At 35.7% G+C, this 20,517-nt stretch overlaps 2 protein-coding genes and 1 pseudogene across 2 annotated transcripts; 2 read left to right on the top strand and 1 right to left on the bottom strand.

Moving 5' to 3' along the window:
• Nucleotides 1-1,455: 1,455 nt before the first annotated feature.
• On the top strand, nt 1,456-4,398 carry LOC109150333 (lanC-like protein GCR2). The gene is made up of 5 exons (XM_019298228.1): nt 1,456-1,755; nt 1,880-2,058; nt 2,563-2,674; nt 2,815-3,126; nt 3,906-4,398. The coding sequence occupies exons 1-5, from the start codon at nt 1,588-1,590 to the stop codon at nt 4,242-4,244; spliced, it is 1,110 nt and encodes a 369-aa protein (XP_019153773.1). The 5' UTR covers nt 1,456-1,587; the 3' UTR covers nt 4,245-4,398.
• Nucleotides 4,399-5,209: 811 nt separating this feature from the next.
• On the bottom strand, nt 5,210-6,127 carry LOC109150401 (ethylene-responsive transcription factor RAP2-13-like). Its single transcript, XM_019298310.1, has one exon. The coding sequence runs from the start codon at nt 6,125-6,127 to the stop codon at nt 5,210-5,212; it is 918 nt and encodes a 305-aa protein (XP_019153855.1).
• A 13,156-nt stretch (nt 6,128-19,283) lies between these two features.
• On the top strand, nt 19,284-20,517 carry LOC109150400 (annotated as a pseudogene).

The following is a 20,517-nucleotide window of genomic DNA, read 5'->3' as shown; positions in this document are numbered from 1 at the left end:
TGGCAAAGCCACATATACATTTTTTTTTTTTAATGAAATGGGTTTGCAAATTTGCACTGCAAGCAAATTTGCAAACCCTGACAAAGCTGACGCGGCAGCTTTTGTAATTTTTTTTTTAAAATTTTATTTGATTTTTTTGTACTTTTTAATATTTTAATATAATTAATAATGTTATTTTAATACATTGGGCCTACTTTTGAAAGTTGATTAGATTTGTAAGGATGTAGTATGAATAGTAGATGATTTGCAAATGGGATGATGTGAGAGTGAGATCCATTTTTGAGGGTGGAAGAGATTTACAGGAATAATGTTAGCCTAAGGAATATACTTGATGGAAATAACTTGAAAGAATTATTTAACATATTTGGTGTTATCCGGAAAATATAACAATTAAATTACTTGAAAAATTAATTAACATGTTTTATTTATTTAAACTTTCTTAATTTTTTTTTATATAATCTCTAATAGGTATATATATATATATATATATATATATATAGGGAAAATGACACTTTTTCCCCCTGTGTTATATACTTATAGCACTTTTTTTCCCCTATATTATTTAAGTGGCAATTTTCCCCCCTGATATATTAAATGGACATATTTACCCTTAAAATAAATATTTCCTTTATTTTACTTCTCCAACAAATTATAACCACAATTTGAAAAAATAAAATACATTAATTGTTGAATTTAGAATACTTTAAAAATAAAAAAAAATAAAATTTTAAAATAATGTTTGAACCAACAGTTCAAATTGGATCCGAAATTGTGAAACAACGATTCAAAATAAAAACCAAATCGCGATTATATATACTTATATGTGAGAGTCAATATAAATGCGAAAAAAAATACACTATTTGCAAATATTATAATTCTAATTTTAAGCTATTGCTAGTAGTTGTTCCGATTTGAACCTCTGGTTCACGGTTCAGAATCTATTTTTTTCCACTTCACAATTTTAATAAACGGAAACCCAAATATTGGGTTATGTTATGAATCATAACTGAATTTTTTTTTATTTGATTGCTATAGTTTTCGGTTCAGTTCGAACCGAACCGTGGCCATCCCTACGTATAAACAATAATTTGTTGAACAAGAGAAATAAATAAAATATGTATTTAAGGGTAAAAATGTCTATTTAATATTATCAGGGGGAAAAACCGCCACTTTTATAATAATTGAGGGGGCAAATGTGGATGCATGAATAACTCAGGGGGAAAAAGTGCTATAAGCATATAACATAGGGGGAAAAAGTGCCATTTTCCATATATATATATATATATTGAGTACTACCGACTATGTTATAATATAGTATTTGTTCATAACTATTTTCTTAACCTAGACTCAATAAATCAAGATAATTAATTAATATATATACAAACATAAAAAAATACATAACAAATAATGAAGAGTTTAATAATAAATTCCCACAGTAGCTTTATAATTCTTTCTGTAGGAAATATTCCACACTGCCTCGAAGGGCGAATCTCTGTGCGGTAATTCCATCTTCTCCGAGAACTAACTACAAAATCTAAAACAAAAAAGCAAACAATTTCGTCCCAGAGGGGATAGTTGATTCAGGAAATGGCAGACCGTTTCTTTCCGAACGAAATGCCTAATTTCATCCCAGAAACCGCAGAGGCAGAAGAGCTAGCGGAAAAAGCGCAAGACTCACTCACTAAGCTTCTACATCTTCCTTACAAGAACGTCGCGAAGAAAATACAAAAATCTGCTTTGGTGCTTAAAGAAAAGGTACCCACTGTTCCACTTCTTCATAGTACTAGTATATGGATTCCATGTAATTTCATCCGAATTTCAAGATTGTTTACTTGGTGCTTGTAATTTTGTCTGACTGGGTTGCTTTGGTTCGTTTCAGATTGTGGAGGAGACGTGGGTAGCTAAGGGGAAACGCGTGAGTGACTATTCACTGTACACTGGGGCTCTGGGCACTGCTTTCTTGTTGTTTAAAGCTTACCAAGTTAGCAAAGACAGGAATGATCTTGCTTTGTGCTTGGAGATAACCAGTGCTTGTGATCTTGCTTCTCGCGGTTCTGGGTATGACGTATGAACTATATATATATATATCTCTGGTCCCTCTTTCTTAACATAAATGCATATTTTGGTTGTTCAATAAGTGAAGTCTTTTCCTGGCTTCAACCTGATAGATTGGAACAGTTTTGCAAATAAAGTTGGTGGCTTTGCATGTTGTGGTTCGTTGTAGCATCCTCTCTTTCAGTCTTTCTCAAATCACAATATTTGTGGCTGTGCTGCTAATTTATGATTTGAAATATTGATTTTATAATGTCATTACAAACATTTTGAAGTCATAGCCTAGTGACAGAGCAAATAGTAATTGTTGGTAGATGAAAACGGATAGAACGAGTCTGGTCAGTGTAAGACTGTAAGTGATTTGTTTCAATGTTTTTCAGTTGAGGATATCAGTCATTTTGTTGGAGTTCTTCAATGATCATATCATTGCTTATTTGCTATGAAGTGCTAAGGAATGCTGCATGCAAAATAGATGCACTCTGATGGGGTTTGCCTGTCATGGAATTGCAGGCGGGTCACATTCATATGTGGGCAGGCGGGTGTATGTGCCCTTGGTTCAGTTGTGGCAATGCACATTGGCAATGAACGGTTATGTAGCCATTACTTGGCGCAATTTAAGGAGGTCAGTTTATTACCTTGCAGCTTTTTACTTCACCTTCACCACCAAAATGGTAAGAAGTTGTTTTCTAGTTTTGACTTCTTAGGCCTCCTCATTTTGTTCTTCATTAATTATATTATATTATATTATATACCTCTCTGCAGCGAGCAGTAGTGGATGATGTTATAAGATCTGGCCATAAAATGGCGACAGGGAGATGCCCTTTGATGTATGAGTGGCATGGGAAAAAATACTGGGGGGCTGCCCATGGTCTGGCTGGTATTATGCATGTATTGATGGACATGGAACTGAAACCGGATGAGCTGGAGGATATCAAGTGCACCCTGCGTTTTATGATCAGGAACCGCTTTCCTAGTGGGAATTACCCTTCAAGTGAAGGAAATGAATCAGATCGTCTTGTGCATTGGTGCCATGGTGCTCCTGGCCTTGCTCTTACTCTTACAAAGGCAGCAAAGGTTAAGTGCATCCCTATTGCCAAAATTTATTTTATTCTTTGAATACTTCTGGTTTTATGTCATTGCAGTGTATCATTAAATATAGGGAAAAGGGTCAAATAAGTCCCTAAACTTTACCCAAGAAGTCAATTAGGTCCTTAAACTTTCAAAAGTTGCAATTAAATCCACAAACATGTTATTTTGGAGCAATGAAACCCACAAACCTGAAACCTGTTGGTGACCTGTAATTGCAGGTCAACTAGGGTTCTGGCCAACTCAGGTGAACCTCCGACGAACGTCCGACCAAATTCTAGCAAGCCATATCAAATACCGGCGACGGTCGTCTTCTGCCTGAGAAGGCGAATAATGCGACCATGTTGGTCGCCTTCTCCGACGATTGGACAAGGCGACCAACTTGGTCGCTTTATCCATTGGTCGCCTTCTCCGGCAGAACGCGACTGGTGACCGTTTGATGGTCGCCGGTCACTGGTATTTCACAGGCTTGCCGGAATTTGGTCGGACGTTCACCAGAGTTGGCCGGAACCCTAGTTGACCTGCAATTACAGGTCACCAACAGGTTTGTGGGTTTCATTGCTCCAAAATAACATGTTTGTGGGTTTAATTGCAACATTTGAAAGTTTATGGGTATAATTGACTTCTTAGATAAAGTTTAGGGGCTTATTTGACCCTTTTCCTTTAAATATATTAACTACGGAGTACTTTTTATGTCTTTCTCCCTGAGAAGACCTTGTATATATCCGAAAAGTCTCGCTTAGTGTGATGTCTTATGCCATTTTTAGGTTTTTAACAGTGAGGAGTTTCTTCAAGCAGCTGTAGATGCAGCTGAGGTGGTCTGGAATCGGGGACTACTAAAACGAGTTGGTATTTGTCACGGTATCAGTGGGAACTCGTATGTATTTCTTGCACTTTACCGATTAACAGGTGACATGAAATATTTGTACCGGGCAAAGGCATTTGCTTGCTTTCTGCACAATAGAGCTCAAACTCTTATATCAGAGGGAATTATGCATGGCGGTGATCGTCCATACTCACTATTTGAAGGCATTGGGGGTATGGCTTATCTCTTTCTGGACATGACAGAACCGCTTGACACAAGGTTCCCTGCTTATGAACTTTAGTTCTATGCAAAATATAATGAAGTGTTTATACTTGATATGACTGTCTTGTTATCTGTTTAGTGTTCCGAAATGCTGCGATGTTTAGTTTGTGTTTGTAAATGAAACAGTTGAAGTTTTAGTGCACTTTTCAAAACTGATATTTATTTGTCTTTCTAAAACAATGAGTTTGCATGCCGAAACTCATGCTTTTAGAACTTTATAAAGATCCACCCCTAATAAGTGAGTTAGGGTGAATATAAAGGTGCCATTTTCTCAAGTCTTTGACACATGAAGACCACGCTGCCAAATTTCTCTGGCAATTCTGCCTGGATTAACCTTTTTGCCTTGTCAAAAAATGGAAACAACCATGGAAATTTCCAAAGCTTTTATTATAGTGTTAAAATGTTTTTACAAATCAAGCTACTAGTAGCAACCCAACAAGCCCAAAACACAACAAATTCTAGTAATTTGTATAGGCTCATGAAGACCCACAAACATTTAGTTGGAGAGTGACTTTCTGTTGCTTAAGTCCATATCCATTTATTTGATGGATTTACCGGGCACACGGAAGCACCACAGTGTGGACAGAAAGTGGACTGAACAAGCTCTGATACCATATTATAATCTAAGATTACTCATATGACTGTAATGCACTCATACTAAAAGACTGAAGTTACTGAAGTTTCTTTCTGGGACTCTTAATAGAGTTATTCTTGTGCATGGGTGCACAATCTACTACAGACAATCTCTGTGCCATTTATCAATTTTGGGGTTATAACCCTGACATATTCAGCTTTAAAAAACAAAATACTAATCCTGTAGTAATGCAGGGCAGGTTACAATCACAGCAGAGAAGCTATTGAATGCTATGAGTTTAGCAATTGATTTAGATTAGGAACTTTATTTTAATATAACCTTCTAATTAAGACCTTGATTCCATGGTATGGATGGATACCATCTACTAATTATAACTGTCTTTAAAGTGCTCAGTTCAAATAAGGCTCTTGTTGTAGAATCCCAGCTTCAGTGGTGCTCAGATGAGGAAGATTGTCATCTGGGAAGCTTGAAATGGCAAAATCAGATTGCTGTAGAAAGGTATCAGTAGTAGTAGAGATGTTATGATCCCAGAAAGTATTATTATTGCTTCCTGGGAGCCAATCTGATTCAAGTTCATCCCCAGCCCACTCTGGTTCCACATCTCGATCATGATTAACATAATCATCATCTATTGTCTTAGGTTCATGAGCGGAGATCCCGGAACACTTTGTATTGTTAGATTCGATAATATTACCTGATGTTATCTGCTTTGGTTTTGCTTCTTTTTGTGTTGCAGTCTCGAGGTCTTCATGGAGGGCGCCATCGAGGAAGAGGTGGGGGAAATTCAGCCTTGCTTTGGCTCCCCTTAACCTATAGGCCTCGCGATCGTAGGCCAAGGCAGCATCTTCTGCACTGTCAAAGGTGCCTAGCCAAAGGCGGGCTCGGTTGTGAGGGAGGCGAATCTCCGCCACCCATCTCCCCAAGTGGCGCTGCCTCACTCCCCGGTATAGTTTGGGCAAGGGAGAGGCTGCCTCATTGAGACCATCGTGACCCAAACCAATCGGCCCAGCGCTTTGCCAGGAAATTTGATCGTTCCCACAGCCAGAAGAGCTTTGTAACTGCTGTTGTGGAGCAAAAGAAATCATAGTTTGATGGTGAAACAGTGGGTGGGGTATAGTATCATGGAGGGCGAAAGGAAAACGAAAACTTGGAGGTTGGGGAGGAGAAATGAGGGGTTTGTGTGTGGGGTGAGATGTGGAAGAAGAGAGTAATTGTGGGATATTCTTCATCTTCTTGAGAGGTCTATCCGACAAATCATGGTCTTGTTCCTCAACCGATATGCGCACGCCCTCTGTTGTCGGATTCATGACCTTGGCTTGCCTACTTTTTCACGTTTTAGTCCTCTTCCATTCCACAATGCCTTGCATTGATATCTCAACTCTATGAGAGCATGATGGCCCCTATATATACAACCGTTATACCCTACACCACGGCGGGCGTAGCACTGTGCGCCGCGCGCCTCTCAAAACGACGCCGTTTTGGGGTCGTTTTGGGAGGCGCGGTAGGAAGTTGCTGTGATTATGTGTATGTGTTCACACAATTATGTGTATTTGTTCATACAGTTATGTACATTTTTTATACAATTATGTACATTCTTTTTATACAATTATGTACATTCGAATCAGAAAATTTGTGTGTATTATGTTAAGAATTGATGTGTATTATGTTAAAAGTTTATGTTTATTATGTATTATCTTAGATTATGTGTATTATCTTTTAAAAAGAGTATGTATATTTTGTTATATAATTATGTATATTCATGTATACAATTATTTGTATTCTAATATAACATTATGTACATTTTTGAACAACGGGTTTTTTTTAAAGAAAAAATTACTGTCATTCACTGGGGCGGGAAATTTCAAAAAAAAAAAAAAAAAAATTTAAAACGACGTCGTTTTGCATCTGGGCGCACAGTGCAACGCGCGCCGTGGTGTAGGATATAAATTGCCATATATATATATATATATATATATATATATATATATATATATATATATATATATATATATATATATATATATATATATATATATATATATATATATATATAGGTTTCGAATCCGGTGCACCCCCTTTGATAAATGAGGTCATGAGATTTCATGCTATCCATTGATTAATTTTCCATCAATGGTTCAGATAATTAGAGATTATTAAAAGAAGAAATGATATATATTAACCAAAAGGATTCAACTGTAATTGTACTTATTGAACTATTTATGGCATTAATAGTAATGGAATCTTAAGCATTAAATCTGGGATATAATGTATGGTAATTGAGGAGATGGATCATTAAATCTTCAGCATACACGTAGTAAATTTTAAACGCGTGAAAGATACTGAAAACGCAGCACCATCATCAACCAAGAAACGCACTTCAGTAATGGCTGTACAAAGCACAGGTAGGTGCATTCCTTCATATTGGTGTGTGCGTAATACTTGTATTTGCGTTTTTTACTGTTTTTGTTGTGGTGACGAACGACCTACGAAATAGCGATATTTGTGAACCTCTGGAAACAGCATTTACATGTAAGCGTGGCTGCATACCAGCTTCTGCAACTCTTCCGGCTTTATTACGTCGTGTATATATAATGGGAGCTTAGGGGCCGGGTGCGTGGAGTAACAATAGTCAGTGCATTATAGATGATTAGGCAATATGTCGGTGCATAGTCGTGTGTTCGCATGTGCGTAATACCAACATTTCCGTTCCTTTTTTTTTTTTTTTTCGTTTATGCGGTAACGTAATTGCATATAAGCTTGTGCAACCCTGCCGGGTTTATTAGGGCGTGTATGTATAGGGGGAGCTTAGGGGTCGGGTGCGTGGAGTAACAAAATTCCGCTCATTATGGCTGAGTATGCACCAAACGGTGCGTAGTCATGTATTGGTCTGTGCATAATACCAATAGGGCCGTTACTAATTTGTTAGTTGATGGGAAGAGCGGACTATCAATTAGGGCTATCTATGAACCTCAGGAAACAGCTGGTATGTGGTAGCGTGGATGCACATAAGCATATGCAACCCGTCCGGGTTTATGACATCATGTATATATGATGGGAGCTTAGGGGCCGGGTGCGTGTAGTAGCAATTGTCTGTGCATTATACTGATGTTATATGGTGGAACAGTGGTTGTGTTTATTTTTTGGTTCTGTTAGTTTACGGGGGTGACACACGTGGATTTAAAACACCCCATGCAAGGGCGTTAGTTGAGGAGGATGGTTAGTAGCCAACAACTGGTAAGTGGTAGCGTATCACTGGTGAGCTAATAAGGTTGGTGCACAGACGGACATTAGTATGTGCGTACACGTGTGCGTCGACTAACAACAGACTGTGCATTGTGGATGCGTATGAGTAAGGAATCGTTTTCCGTATAAAATTTGTTGTTTTTTTTTTTTTTTTTTTTTTTTTTTTTGTTTAGACGAGCTAAATGTAGGGGTAAGTAAGTGCATGCGGGACTGATATCTGAAAAATGTGGAAGGACATGAATTATGATTCCAACTTCTAATGTTTTTAGACTATTAGCAGGATGCGTAAACCAACATCAGTATGTGCATAGTAGTGTATATACGGTGTGTTATTGTTTTTTTTTTCTTTTTTTGGTTATTGTTTTCTGTGTTAGCTTTCTACGACAACATAAGTAAATGAGATGTAGGGGAGAATGAAACGAATGTTTGACACAGAGAAACACACGTGAATTTCGAACACGCCCACGATATTGATTTCCTGTATTGAACTTTTTGAATATTTGGGTATTTGTTATTGATCGTAAGGATATTTATTTTGGAATCGAGCAACGACCAGAATTTTGTGACCAAATTAAAATGTTATGAAACTGTTATTGTATGACAGGTGCCCCACAAATAGAAGAAGTTGTTGATGACCAGAACACGCACCAACACAATAACAGTGGTGCACCAACCTAAAAGAAAAAAAAAAAAAACAAAAACAAAAACAGCAGTAGCAATTTCCAACAACACTTTACACCTAACTTGCACACGGTAACAAACACAAACGCACATGGGATGGTTAGTCAGCCGAGCCCGTAAGCACACACCCTGATCGTTGATTTCTTTTGATCAAGGGCTCAGATGATGTTGGTTTATTCCCCATGTGAGTTGATTGTTTACGTAAGAAGGGGTATTATTGTAATTTTGCTTATGCTTTTATTATCCCTACGCTCTTTTCCCGGCATTAATTAGAGCACATGCCTTCTACATCTCCCTCGCCTCTCATCTTCCTCGCTTCTAATCTCCCTCGCTTCTCATCTCCCTCGCCTCTCATCTTCCTCGCCGATTGTTCTCCCTCGCCGAGTGTCTCCATGAATGGGTCTAGCAGGAGGCAGTCTATGAGGCTTAGGGGTATCTCGTCTTCGTCAATTTCTGGTAATATCTATCGTCGTTTTTTTTTTTTTAAATTTTGTTGTTGTTTTGTGGTGTTTTTTCCCGAATTTTGGTGGGTTTGTTACGGTAGCGAAGGGTAGTGGATTGGGGTTTAGGATTTTCGATTTCTTGTGTGTTTTTTCTGGGGTGTTATCATCGGGGGGTTTTGTTTTTGTGACGTCGATGTACTTAGGGTTTGGTGGTGGGTGCTAGTGTGTCCGTGGGTGGTTTCTATTTTTCGGGTTAGGGTTTAGGGGGGTTGCAATATGTTTTTTTTTTTTCTCGGATTGGTCGGGAGGTTGGTGTTCGTGGCTGGGCATTGGTGGTGTTTTGGTGTTCGTGGCTGGGCATAATTATATGTTTTTTTTTTTTTCTTTTTGTTTTGTGGTTCCTGTGATTTATCTTTGGCATTCGCAGCGGATGATAATTATATGTTTCATGTGCTTTTTCGTGGTCTACTGTGTGCTTTTTATGTTCTTGGTTGGTGCGTTACAGTGTGGCTGTTTTCACAGGCAGATAGTAATAATCTTATGATATGCTTTCACAATTTTGGATGGTTTGGTTTTTAGATAATTTCATTTTGCTGTTTTTTTAAGGAACACAAAGTTGCTGAAATAATTACTCTATGAAGAACAAAAGAAAAGATGTAGGAACTAGATGCCATTTTTAATGAATTCAGACTCTTTTTTCTTCTCATGAATGCTTAATTAGGTCATTGAAGGAACACTCTTTAATTGTTTAATATTAGATTGCTATTAATACAGTAATATCATTTTACCCTAAAAATGTTGCCAAACATGATCTTGTGATTGTGTTGTTTGAATAGCAAGAAGCCAAGAACTAGAGTCTCTTTTCTATATTATTTGAATTTCAAGTTTTAATCATTCTATTTAATGGAAGGTTGAATTGTAGTGGTCAAATGCTAAACATTGTCTTTCTTGACTTCTTTGAGGAATTCAGGTGGAAGTTGGTGAAGATTCGCCTTCAGGAAAGCACAATAGAGGATGCAATTGCAAGAAATCTGGATGTCTCAAGAAGTACTGTGAGTGTTTCCAGGCTAATATTCTTTGCTCTGGAAACTGTAAATGTGCAGATTGTAAGAATTTTGATGGAAGTAACGGGAAAAGCTCTCTTTTCCATTGGGCTCATACAAATCTAGCTGCATTCATCCAATCCCATGCAACTGTCAATGGGGCTATTAGTAATTCTTGGTTTGTTCCTACACCACCTACAAAGAAAAGAAAGAATGGGGAAATGCCTTTAGGAGACAATTCTACTGATAAATCCAATAAGTTTTCAAAGAGCACGTGCTTGCCACCTGCATCATCGACGACCTCGGCATATCCCGCGACTCCGACGACGCCCACCGCCTCCTCAACTGGCGCAAGGCTGGCCCTAGAGCTGGCCTCAATGCTAGAAATTTCTCTCACATTTTGAATTGTTTTAAGTTGGATAGGTATAATGGTTGTTTTAATTTGGATAGGTACAATGGTTTGTGATTGGTACATAGGAAATTTTTGTCTTACTGTATCTGTTTTTTTTTTTTTTTTTTTTGAATGTAAGTCATTCCACAGTAGGTGAATGGTGTCTGGGCTTTGATTTTTTGGCTTGGGTAAATGCATATGGGTCCAATAGTTTGTGTGTTAGTGTCTGGAGTTGTAATATGCATTCTGGTTTTGTTTTTCCTGTTTTTTTTCGTAATAGGGTGGTGGGCTACTGGTTTTGGGTGGGGTGGTTTTTGCGTTCTAGCTGTTACCCTGTGCAAGTTAGGGTAAAGTGTTGTTGGTATTTGCTACTGCTGGTTTTGTGTTGGTTTTACAGTTATGTTGGTGCACCACTGGTGTTGAGTGTGTGCGTGTTTATTGTTTTTTTTTGGGTGTGGAGGTTTGTGCGTAGTAGTATGTACCTTTGTGCAGGTTAGGGTGTATTGTAGACGCTAATTGGCACTAGTTTTTTTTTTTTTTTTTTTTTTTTGGGGGTTTTTACATTTCGGTTGGTGCGCAACTAGTATTGGGTCGGTGCGTGCTTATTAATTTATTTATTATTTTTTAGGAGTTTGGGGTGGACCGCGGCTACGGGTGGTGGTTTGTGCGTTTGTGTTTGTTACCGTGTGCAAGTTAGGTGTAAAGTGTTGTTGGAAATTGCTACTGCTGTTTTTGTTTTTTTTTTTTGTTTTTTTTTTTGTTTTTTTTTTTCTTTTAGGTTGGTGCGCCACTGTTATTGTGTTGGTGCGTGTTCTGGTCATCAACAACTTCTTCTATTTGTGGGGCACCTGTCATACAATAACAGTTTCATAACATTTTAATTTGGTCACAAAATTCTGGTCGTTGCTCGATTCCAAAATAAATATCCTTACGATCAATAACAAATACCCAAATATTCAAAAAGTTCAATACAGGAAATCAATATCGTGGGCGTGTTCGAAATTCACGTGTGTTTCTCTATGTCAAACATTCGTTTCATTCTCCCCTACATCTCATTTACTTATGTTGTCATCGAAAGCTAACACAGAAAACAATAACCAAAAAAAGAAAAAAAAAACAATAACACACCATATATACACTACTATGCACATACTGATGTTGGTTTACGCATCCTGCTAATAGTCTAAAAACATTAGAAGTTGGAATCATAATTCATGTCCTTCCACATTTTTCAGATATCAGTCCCGCATGCACTTACTTACCCCTACATTTAGCTCGTCTAAACAAAAAAAAAAAAAACAACAAAGTTTATACGGAAAACGATTCCTTACTCATACGCATCCACAATGCACAGTCTGTTGTTAGTCGACGCACACGTGTACGCACATACTAATATCCGTCTGTGCACCAACCTCATTAGCTCACCAGTGATACGCTACCACTTACCAGTTGTTGGCTACTAACCATCCTCCTCAACTAACGCCCTCGCATGGGGTGTTTTAAATCCACGTGTGTCACCCCCGTAAACTAACAGAACCAAAAAATAAACACAACCACTGTTCCACCATATAACATCAGTATAATGCACAGACAATTGCTACTACACGCACCCGGCCCCTAAGCTCCCATCATATATACATGATGTCATAAACCCGGACGGGTTGCATATGCTTATGTGCATCCACGCTACCACATACCAGCTGTTTCCTGAGGTTCATAGATAGCCCTAATTGATAGTCCGCTCTTCCCATCAACTAACAAATTAGTAACGGCCCTATTGGTATTATGCATAGACCAATACATGACTACGCACCGTTTGGTGCATACTCAACCATAATGAGCGGAATTTTGTTACTCCACGCACCCGACCCCTAAGCTCCCCTTATACATACACGCCCTAATAAACCCGGCAGGGTTGCACAAGCTTATATGCAATTACGTTACCGCATAAACGAAAAAAAAAAAAAAAAAGGAACGGAAATGTTGGTATTACGCACATGCGAACACACGACTATGCACCGACATATTGCCTAATCATCTATAATGCACTGACTATTGTTACTCCACGCACCCGGCCCCTAAGCTCCCATTATATATACACGACGTAATAAAGCCGGAAGGGTTGCAGAAGTTGTTATGCAGCCACGCATACATGTAAATGCTGCTTCCAGAGGTTCACAAATATCACTATTTCGTAGGTCGTTCGTCACCACAACAAAAACAGTAAAAAACGCAAATACAAGTATTACGCACACACCAATATGAAGGAATGCACCTACCTGTGCTTTGTACAGCCATTACTGAAGTGCGTTTCTTGGTTGATGATGGTGCTACGTTTTCAGTATCTTTCACGCGTTTAAAATTTACTACGTGTATGCTGAAGATTTAATGATCCATCTCCTCAATTACCATACATTATATCCCTAATTTAATGCTTAAGATTCCATTACTGTTAATGCCATAAATAGTTCAATAAGTACAATTACAGTTGAATCCTTTTGGTTAATATATATCATTTCTTCTTTTAATAATCTCTAATTATCTGAACCATTGATGGAAAATTAATCAATGGATAACATGAAATCTCATGACCTCATTTATCAAAGGGGGTGCACCGGATTCGAAGCCTATATATATATATATATATATATATATATGGGTGAACAAGAATTCGTCAAATTTGCTCTCATTCAATACTTAAACTTAACCATTTTAAGTAGATGTGATATAAATTCACTTAAGAAGTTGCCAGTTGATCGAATGCAGATGCGACTTCTTAAAATTTGCAATATTTAATTCGGTTCGCTAATTTTCTACCAAAATCATGTTTAGCGACTGCCTTTTTGCCAAGTGCAACTTAAATGTAATTGTAGTTTTTTATTTTTTTTTTTGGAATAATGGTCAAATAGGTTATTGAATTGCACACGATAATGCAATTAGGCTATTGAACTCAAAAAAGTTAAAATTGAGTTCCTAAATTAATCCATTTCAAGCAATTTGTCTAATTTGCAGGTTTTCTCTCTTTCTAGCAGGTCACCTAATTTAAAATATTTTTTAAAAATAATTTTTTTTATACATTAATTAAAATAAACTAAAATTAAAAAAAAAAAAAAACATCTGTCGAAGACGAAGACCGTATCTTTGTCTCTGGCCGGAGACGAAGATGGGTATTTTAGTCTCCATGGCCGGAGACGAAGATGGGTATCTTAGTCTCCATGGCCGGAGACGAAGAGTCTCTTCATTTTCGGTACCTTCTCCGTCTCCGCCGGGCGGAGACAATGTTTTTTTTTTTAGTTTTAGTTTTAGTTTATTATTATTATTTTTTTAAAAAGTTCAAAACATATTTTAAATTGGGTGACCTGTTAGAAAGGGGGAAAATCTGCAAATTGAACAAGTTGTTTGAAATGGATTAGTTTAGGGACTCAATTGTAATTTTTTTTTTTGAATTCTGTGGCCTAATTGCATTATTGTGTGCGGTTCGATGACCTATTTGACCCTTATTCTTAACTAGTTTTTGCCCCGTGCGATGCACGGCATAAAATCTAAGTAACTTTATTGTTGATAATATTTTAAAAACAATAAAATAAAATATTAATCATGAAATTAAAATTTATTTTGAAATGTATTTTTCTTTAACAATACTAAATTGGTTGTTATATCGAACATCACATACTGTTAGCATATATTATAAAGAATTGTGTTATCACATACCACATGAGATTTAAAAATTTTACGTTAAAATAATTATATATATATATATATATATATATATATATATATATATATATATATATATATATATATATATATATATATATATATATATATATATATATAGACACACACATTTTTATAAAAAAAAATTTAAAAAAATAGGAAATCAAACAATATACAATAAAAAATTATGAAATTAAATTTTCTTATATATAAAACATTTATTAATATGATTTGCAATTAAAGCCAATAGTACATATACTTGACAATATATAAATAAAAAATATAGTATCATCATCGTACATTGAAACTAACTACGAAAATCTTTTCTTAAACATTGCCTAATTATAATAATTATATACGTACAACATATATAAATCTAAACTAAATATGAAATATTTCATGACATGAAAGAAAAAATAAAACCTGTAATGCTAAGCCCAATAAACATTTAACTATCTATCCATATAATTGATATTTAATTGGTATTTAATACCCAATTACGTTGCATTTTTACATTGATATTTAATTGGTATTTAATACCTTAATTAAAATGATGCAATTTCATTTAGGCGGGAAACTGATGTGGCAAAAAACATTTTGCTATTATATAGAGTAAGATTTTTTTTACGCAAATCTAAGGATTTGAAGTCTCTCTCCTTTTTTCTTTTTTCTTTTTTTTTTTTTCAATTGTCATTTGTGACTTTTCTCATTTTCTTTACGACATTGCAATCACACGCTAAAAATTATGTTGAAGATGAATGAATAATTGAAAATGAATGAAGATTTGTAATTTAAATTTGTTTTAAGTTTTGTAATTAATTATTTATATTTTTTAAATTGGATTTTTTGGAATAGAGTGCTTGAAAAGTTGTGATTTGATTTTTGAATACTTGAAATTTTTTATTATTAATTTATTTCATTTTTTGGATTTAAAATTCGTCATATGAAATCATCGATCCAAATATGCTACCGCCATTAACGGATCGAATCCAAAACCCTAGCGATTGCATATGCAAATGAGATTTACCAAATCTACCTTTAGCATACTCAAATGTGCTACAATCCGCTTCACGCTCACCCTTAATATAATATGGAAGAAAATCAATGGGGAAAATGGATGTGAATATCAAAACATACGATCTACCAAGATGGATCAGATCAGTCGTCACTTTTTATATGGGGACTTGTTCACATTTTAACCCTGGAAGAGTTCACATGAGAACATAATCCTAGGTAAAAAGTGAAGACAACTCTTATCAATCTATTTGGGTAGATCAATGATTGATGATTGCTAAAAATATAAGGGGAGAAAATTAAACAGTATTGTAAACTTGAAAGTTTTTTATAATTATAAAATTAACATATTTCTTTTTACTAAAACTCTCAACCATTGGTGAACCTAATGGACAACTAAGATCAACCTTCACTTTTTATAAAGAGGGGGATGGGGGCATTGTTTTCTATACTCGGTCCTATCATTTTATAGGTCCAACACAAAGCCAAAAAAAGGTCTTATATGAGGTTAACATATATTTTCATACCTAAAATTTAAATTGCATAAAGAAAAAAACAATAATGTCAAATAACTTGAAATAATATTCACAAATTTTTAACAATTTTACATACACAATAATAAAATGAAAAAAAAAAGTATAGGTGCTTTCTAAATGCAAAATAATCCATAACTGCATCAGTGCCTCCATAAATATAATTATAGTTTATAAAAATGAATAAATAATTTAAAATCAAATAAGCTTACAGAAAACAACATTGTTATAATAATAAGCTCCGTAATAGCCAAGTATCTTGTGCTTAGATAACACATATGTGGCCCCCCTTGAGGGAAAGTCACAGGATTGAACCCGGGTGGTGGGATATTGACTTTTTGGACTGCAGTAGTTTGAGAAAGTATAGAACATATAATACCTTGTAATAAAGTCAATATTACTAAAAAAAACTCCGTAATAAATTAATTATTAATTACAATTTATAAAACAAAACTTACAAATAGGAACAAAGTTAAAACTCTTTTTGACCGGGGGCGAGAAGTCATAACAATTCAGAATACGATAAAAAATATTCATAACAAAATATGAAACATAATTAATTAGATAAAATGATATGGTTTGAATAGTGATGTGACAAATACGTACATATATTGTATTTGGTCATAATGTATGAACTCAAGTAATTGGTTCAGAGATTAGACGTTCTCGAGTTTAGGTCTAGTGTCTTGCAAAGTCCAAAAGTCCCTCCCCACGCATTTAATGCGCCTTATATAGAAGTCTGGAGAGACACATGCCGAGCGTTCGACATGTAAACTACATGTCCTACATGCACCAATCACGATGGGAGTGGTCATAATAATTTCACATGCTACGAGATTCCTGACATTTGCATTATTATGATGTGATCGGGAATTGGGAAATGCGATCGGGCTATACTAATAATGATGGTTCGGTGCTTGGGATAGTCTTCCCGTTCATATGAGCTCGGAAATCCTATCCCAGGTGCGAAGCGCAACTACCACTAATCCAAAGGGACTATCTTTTGACTAGGCTCCGGTCAGGTGAAACACAAGGCAGATATGATATAAGCATACGTGTAAAAGATATTTCTTATCGAATAGAAAACACATTATAAATTACACATCTTTTATATTGATATGATATTTATACATACTTTTCTTTTAACTTAATTAATTTTAAATTTTTCAGGAATAAATTGAATACGATGACACATAATATAAATTTCTATATGACATTGATTGATGATTCATAAAAACTAAACTATCTTTTAAATTTTTTTTCCTAATTGGAATAGGTGTTCGTTAGTCAAAAAGGATTTACGAGCCATCTTTGCCTTATGAGTTCTCCCCTCATTGATCCAAACATTTATTTTGATACCTACTCCGTAGTATTTTTCAGTATAGCTTGGAACAATATCATGTCTTTGATATATAAAATACTTGTAAGTCTCAACTTTTAAAATTTTTGATACTTTACCTTTGAGTCTAGTTTTAGTCAATAATGAAGAATCAACCAAATATTTTGAGATTGTGTACACATAGTTTATGTTATGTGAGATGCCAATCATGTATAATATTGTGGGAGTTGACTTGGAGAAAACACTTTTCAATATATACAATTATTTTCATTAAAAAAAAAAAAAAAAAAAAAAAAAAAAAAACTAAAAGAAACGCATGCAAATGGTTTGTCATTATTTTACAATAATTTTCGTTATATTGCTTGTTGAACTAATAGAAGGGGCATGCAAATACATTCTTTGTCGAGTTGACAAAAAAATATAAAATTTAAGTTGATTTTTAATGAAAATAATTTATAGAATATATTTTATTCTGTTTATTCAATTAACTATATTGTATTATAGTTTTATGGTATAAAAAAACACAATAATTGTGTACTGTTTCAACGGGAGCGGCATGACTCTTTCCCTTGAGAAAGAGCCACTTTCAATTGGCCAAGTAATAGACATGAAGCGTGGCATTTCAGATAATTGACCTTTTAATTAGAGAGTACAGTGCAACTTTAGAGCAATTAGTAAGGTTTTGACCTTTTAATTAGAGAGTACAGTGCAACTTTAGAGCAATTAGTAAGGTTTTTTTCCAATTGTTATGCAAGGTGAACACGGTTTTATGTTCATAATTACTGAACACTATGTTTATAAATATAAAACTCTATGTTCAAAATTTTTGAATTTCATATGCACAATTATTGAACTCTATATTCACAATTACAGAACTCTATGTTCATAATTTCTGAACTTCATATTCACAATTATTGAATTCTATATTCACAATTACATAACTCTATGTTCATAATTTTTGAATTCTATATTCACAATTATGATAGTTTGGAAACCGTGTCCACCTTGTAAGGTGGACACGGTTCCACGGTATAATTTGCCATTTTTTTCTCAAGTTTTTTGTGGGCTCAAACATCCATCTCATCATCACTATCTCATTCAATCTCAAAAATTCTTATTTCCATTAGATTTAAGTTTTTTTTTTTTCCCAATTTTTTGTGGACCTACAATTTACTCTATTATATTTTAATTATTTTTAATCTATTATCATTATAAAATTATAATTACAATTATCATTTTTATTATATTCAAATTAAAAATGTTAAAATTTAATTTATTTGAAAATTATGTTATAAAAACAATTAAAAAAAAAAAGAAACAGTTGGGCGCTGACCGTTGCATGCAACGACCAGCTTAAAAAAATAATAAGAAGCTATTTTAATTCAGAGTAGTGGCGGTCACTCTGAAGCGTCTAAACGGACGCGCAATGAGCTCCAAACGCACATTTTTTTTTCTCATACAAAAAAACAAGTCTTTGCAAGAGAAAAAAAAAAAAAAAAAACCAAGACTTCCATTTGTAAACACCCCCCCCCCCCCCATCATTTTTTTCTCTATAAAAACCAACCTGAAAACCCCTAATGGGGTTGCTCTTAGTCGTTGTTTGTACCTGACAATTTTCATTACGATTTGTTAACATGACAAGAAATTGGACACAAAAAATAATGAGTTAGCATTAATTCTATTTTAATTAAAAATCTAATTTAACAGTTAGATTGTACACTTATATTTATATATTATATAATCAATGTGTTTTCTCACGTGTGTGGCTTAATTACTTTTTGATAAGCTCAAGCAACATGTAGAATATAGTATTTTGGAAGAAGCATCAAATAGGACATCGGACTATTAGTGTTTGTGCTATTGGGCCATTGATCAAAAAGTGTGCAATCAAACCATTTAACTCTATAAAGGGGTAATGGCACTTTTGGTCCCTCAATTAGTGCTCATTCTGCAATGTCATCCTTAGTTTCCAATTTGAACACATTTGGTCCCTCAATTATTCAACCATTAAGCAGATTTGGTCCTTCTATCTATATGGCCGTTTAACACCGTTTAAAGCATGGGTAAAAGTGGAATTTCACATAGCATTGTTTATAATAAGTAGGGTAAATCGCACTTTTGGTCCCTCAATTAGTCCCCAATCTGCAATGTCATCCTTAGTTCCTAATTTGAACACAATTGGTCATTCAATTATTTGACCATTAAGCAGATTTGGTCCTTCTGTGAGATCATCAGTTTAACTCCGTTTAAATCAGGGGTATAATTGAAATTTCACATAGCCTTGAATATAATAAGCTAATTTTTCCCCTTTCTCTGCCCGGTTGTTATTTCCGCCGTCGCAGATGCTCTGCCACCGTCGAGAAATGTCTCGGCATCCACCATTTGCAAGTCCACTCCCTACCCATCTTACTGCCAAACTGTTCTCCCCAACAACAACTCTTCTTCCAATGTCTACGCCTATGGCCGATTCTCCGTCTGCAAATCCTTATCCGCTGCACGCAAGTTTCTGACATTGATCCATAAGTACCTTCGCCGCAATTCCAAGTCGTTAACCACCACCGGCCGTTCGAGCTCTCAAGGATTGCGAGTTCCTCGCCGGTTTAAACATGGATTATCTCTCCAGTTCTTTCAAGACTGTCAACGGGACTTCCCGGTATCTCCTAGTGTTGGAAGCCGATGACGTGCAAACATTGCTCAGCGCCATTCTCACCAACACGCAAACGTGTATATACAGCCTGCAAGCGATGTCGTCGGTTTGGAGCGTTAGGAATGGGATCGTGGTGCCGCTGGCGAACGACACGCGACTGTTTAGTGTTTCTCTGGCTCTGTTCACTAAAGGGTGGGTGCCGAGGAAAAAGAAGGCCGCCGGCGCCGGAGCTTGGCGTCCGACCAAGAAATAGCTTGGGTTCTGAAACGGGCGTTTGCCTCTGAAGATGTCGGAATGGACGAATGCGATTTTCGAGACTGACCAGGTGACCTGAAATAGCTTGGGTCGGAGAAAACTCCTGCAAACTCAGGAAGATGACCAGGTTCTGGTGACTGACATTGTGGTTGTGAGTCAAGATGGGAGTGAAAATTTTACCACCATTAATGACGACATTGCCGCTGCTCCCAACAACACTTTGTCCGATGGCGGCTACTTCCTCATATATGTGACTGCCGACGTGTACGAAGAATACGTCTCCATTGCCAAGAACAAGAAATACTTGATGATGATCGGCGACGGCATTAACCAGACCATCATCACCGAAAATCACAGCTATGTTGATGGCTAGACTACTTTCAGTTCTTAA

The sequence above is a fragment of the Ipomoea nil genome, unplaced genomic scaffold, assembly GCF_001879475.1.
Source record: "Ipomoea nil cultivar Tokyo-kokei standard unplaced genomic scaffold, Asagao_1.1 scaffold2279, whole genome shotgun sequence".
In the NCBI taxonomy this organism is placed as follows: domain Eukaryota; kingdom Viridiplantae; phylum Streptophyta; class Magnoliopsida; order Solanales; family Convolvulaceae; genus Ipomoea; species Ipomoea nil.
The sequence above is the reverse complement of the archived record's forward strand: the minus strand, read 5'-3'. Positions and strand labels throughout refer to the sequence as shown.

Coding starts and splice junctions, on each gene's coding strand:
- LOC109150333 (XM_019298228.1), top strand. CDS start 1,588: ATGGCAGACCGTTTCTTTCCGAACGAAATGCCTAATTTCATCCCAGAA. Junction 1,756..1,879: donor CTTTGGTGCTTAAAGAAAAG/GTACCCACTGTT, acceptor GGTTCGTTTCAG/ATTGTGGAGGAGACGTGGGT. Junction 2,059..2,562: donor CTTGCTTCTCGCGGTTCTGG/GTATGACGTATG, acceptor ATGGAATTGCAG/GCGGGTCACATTCATATGTG.
- LOC109150401 (XM_019298310.1), bottom strand. CDS start 6,127: ATGAATCCGACAACAGAGGGCGTGCGCATATCGGTTGAGGAACAAGAC.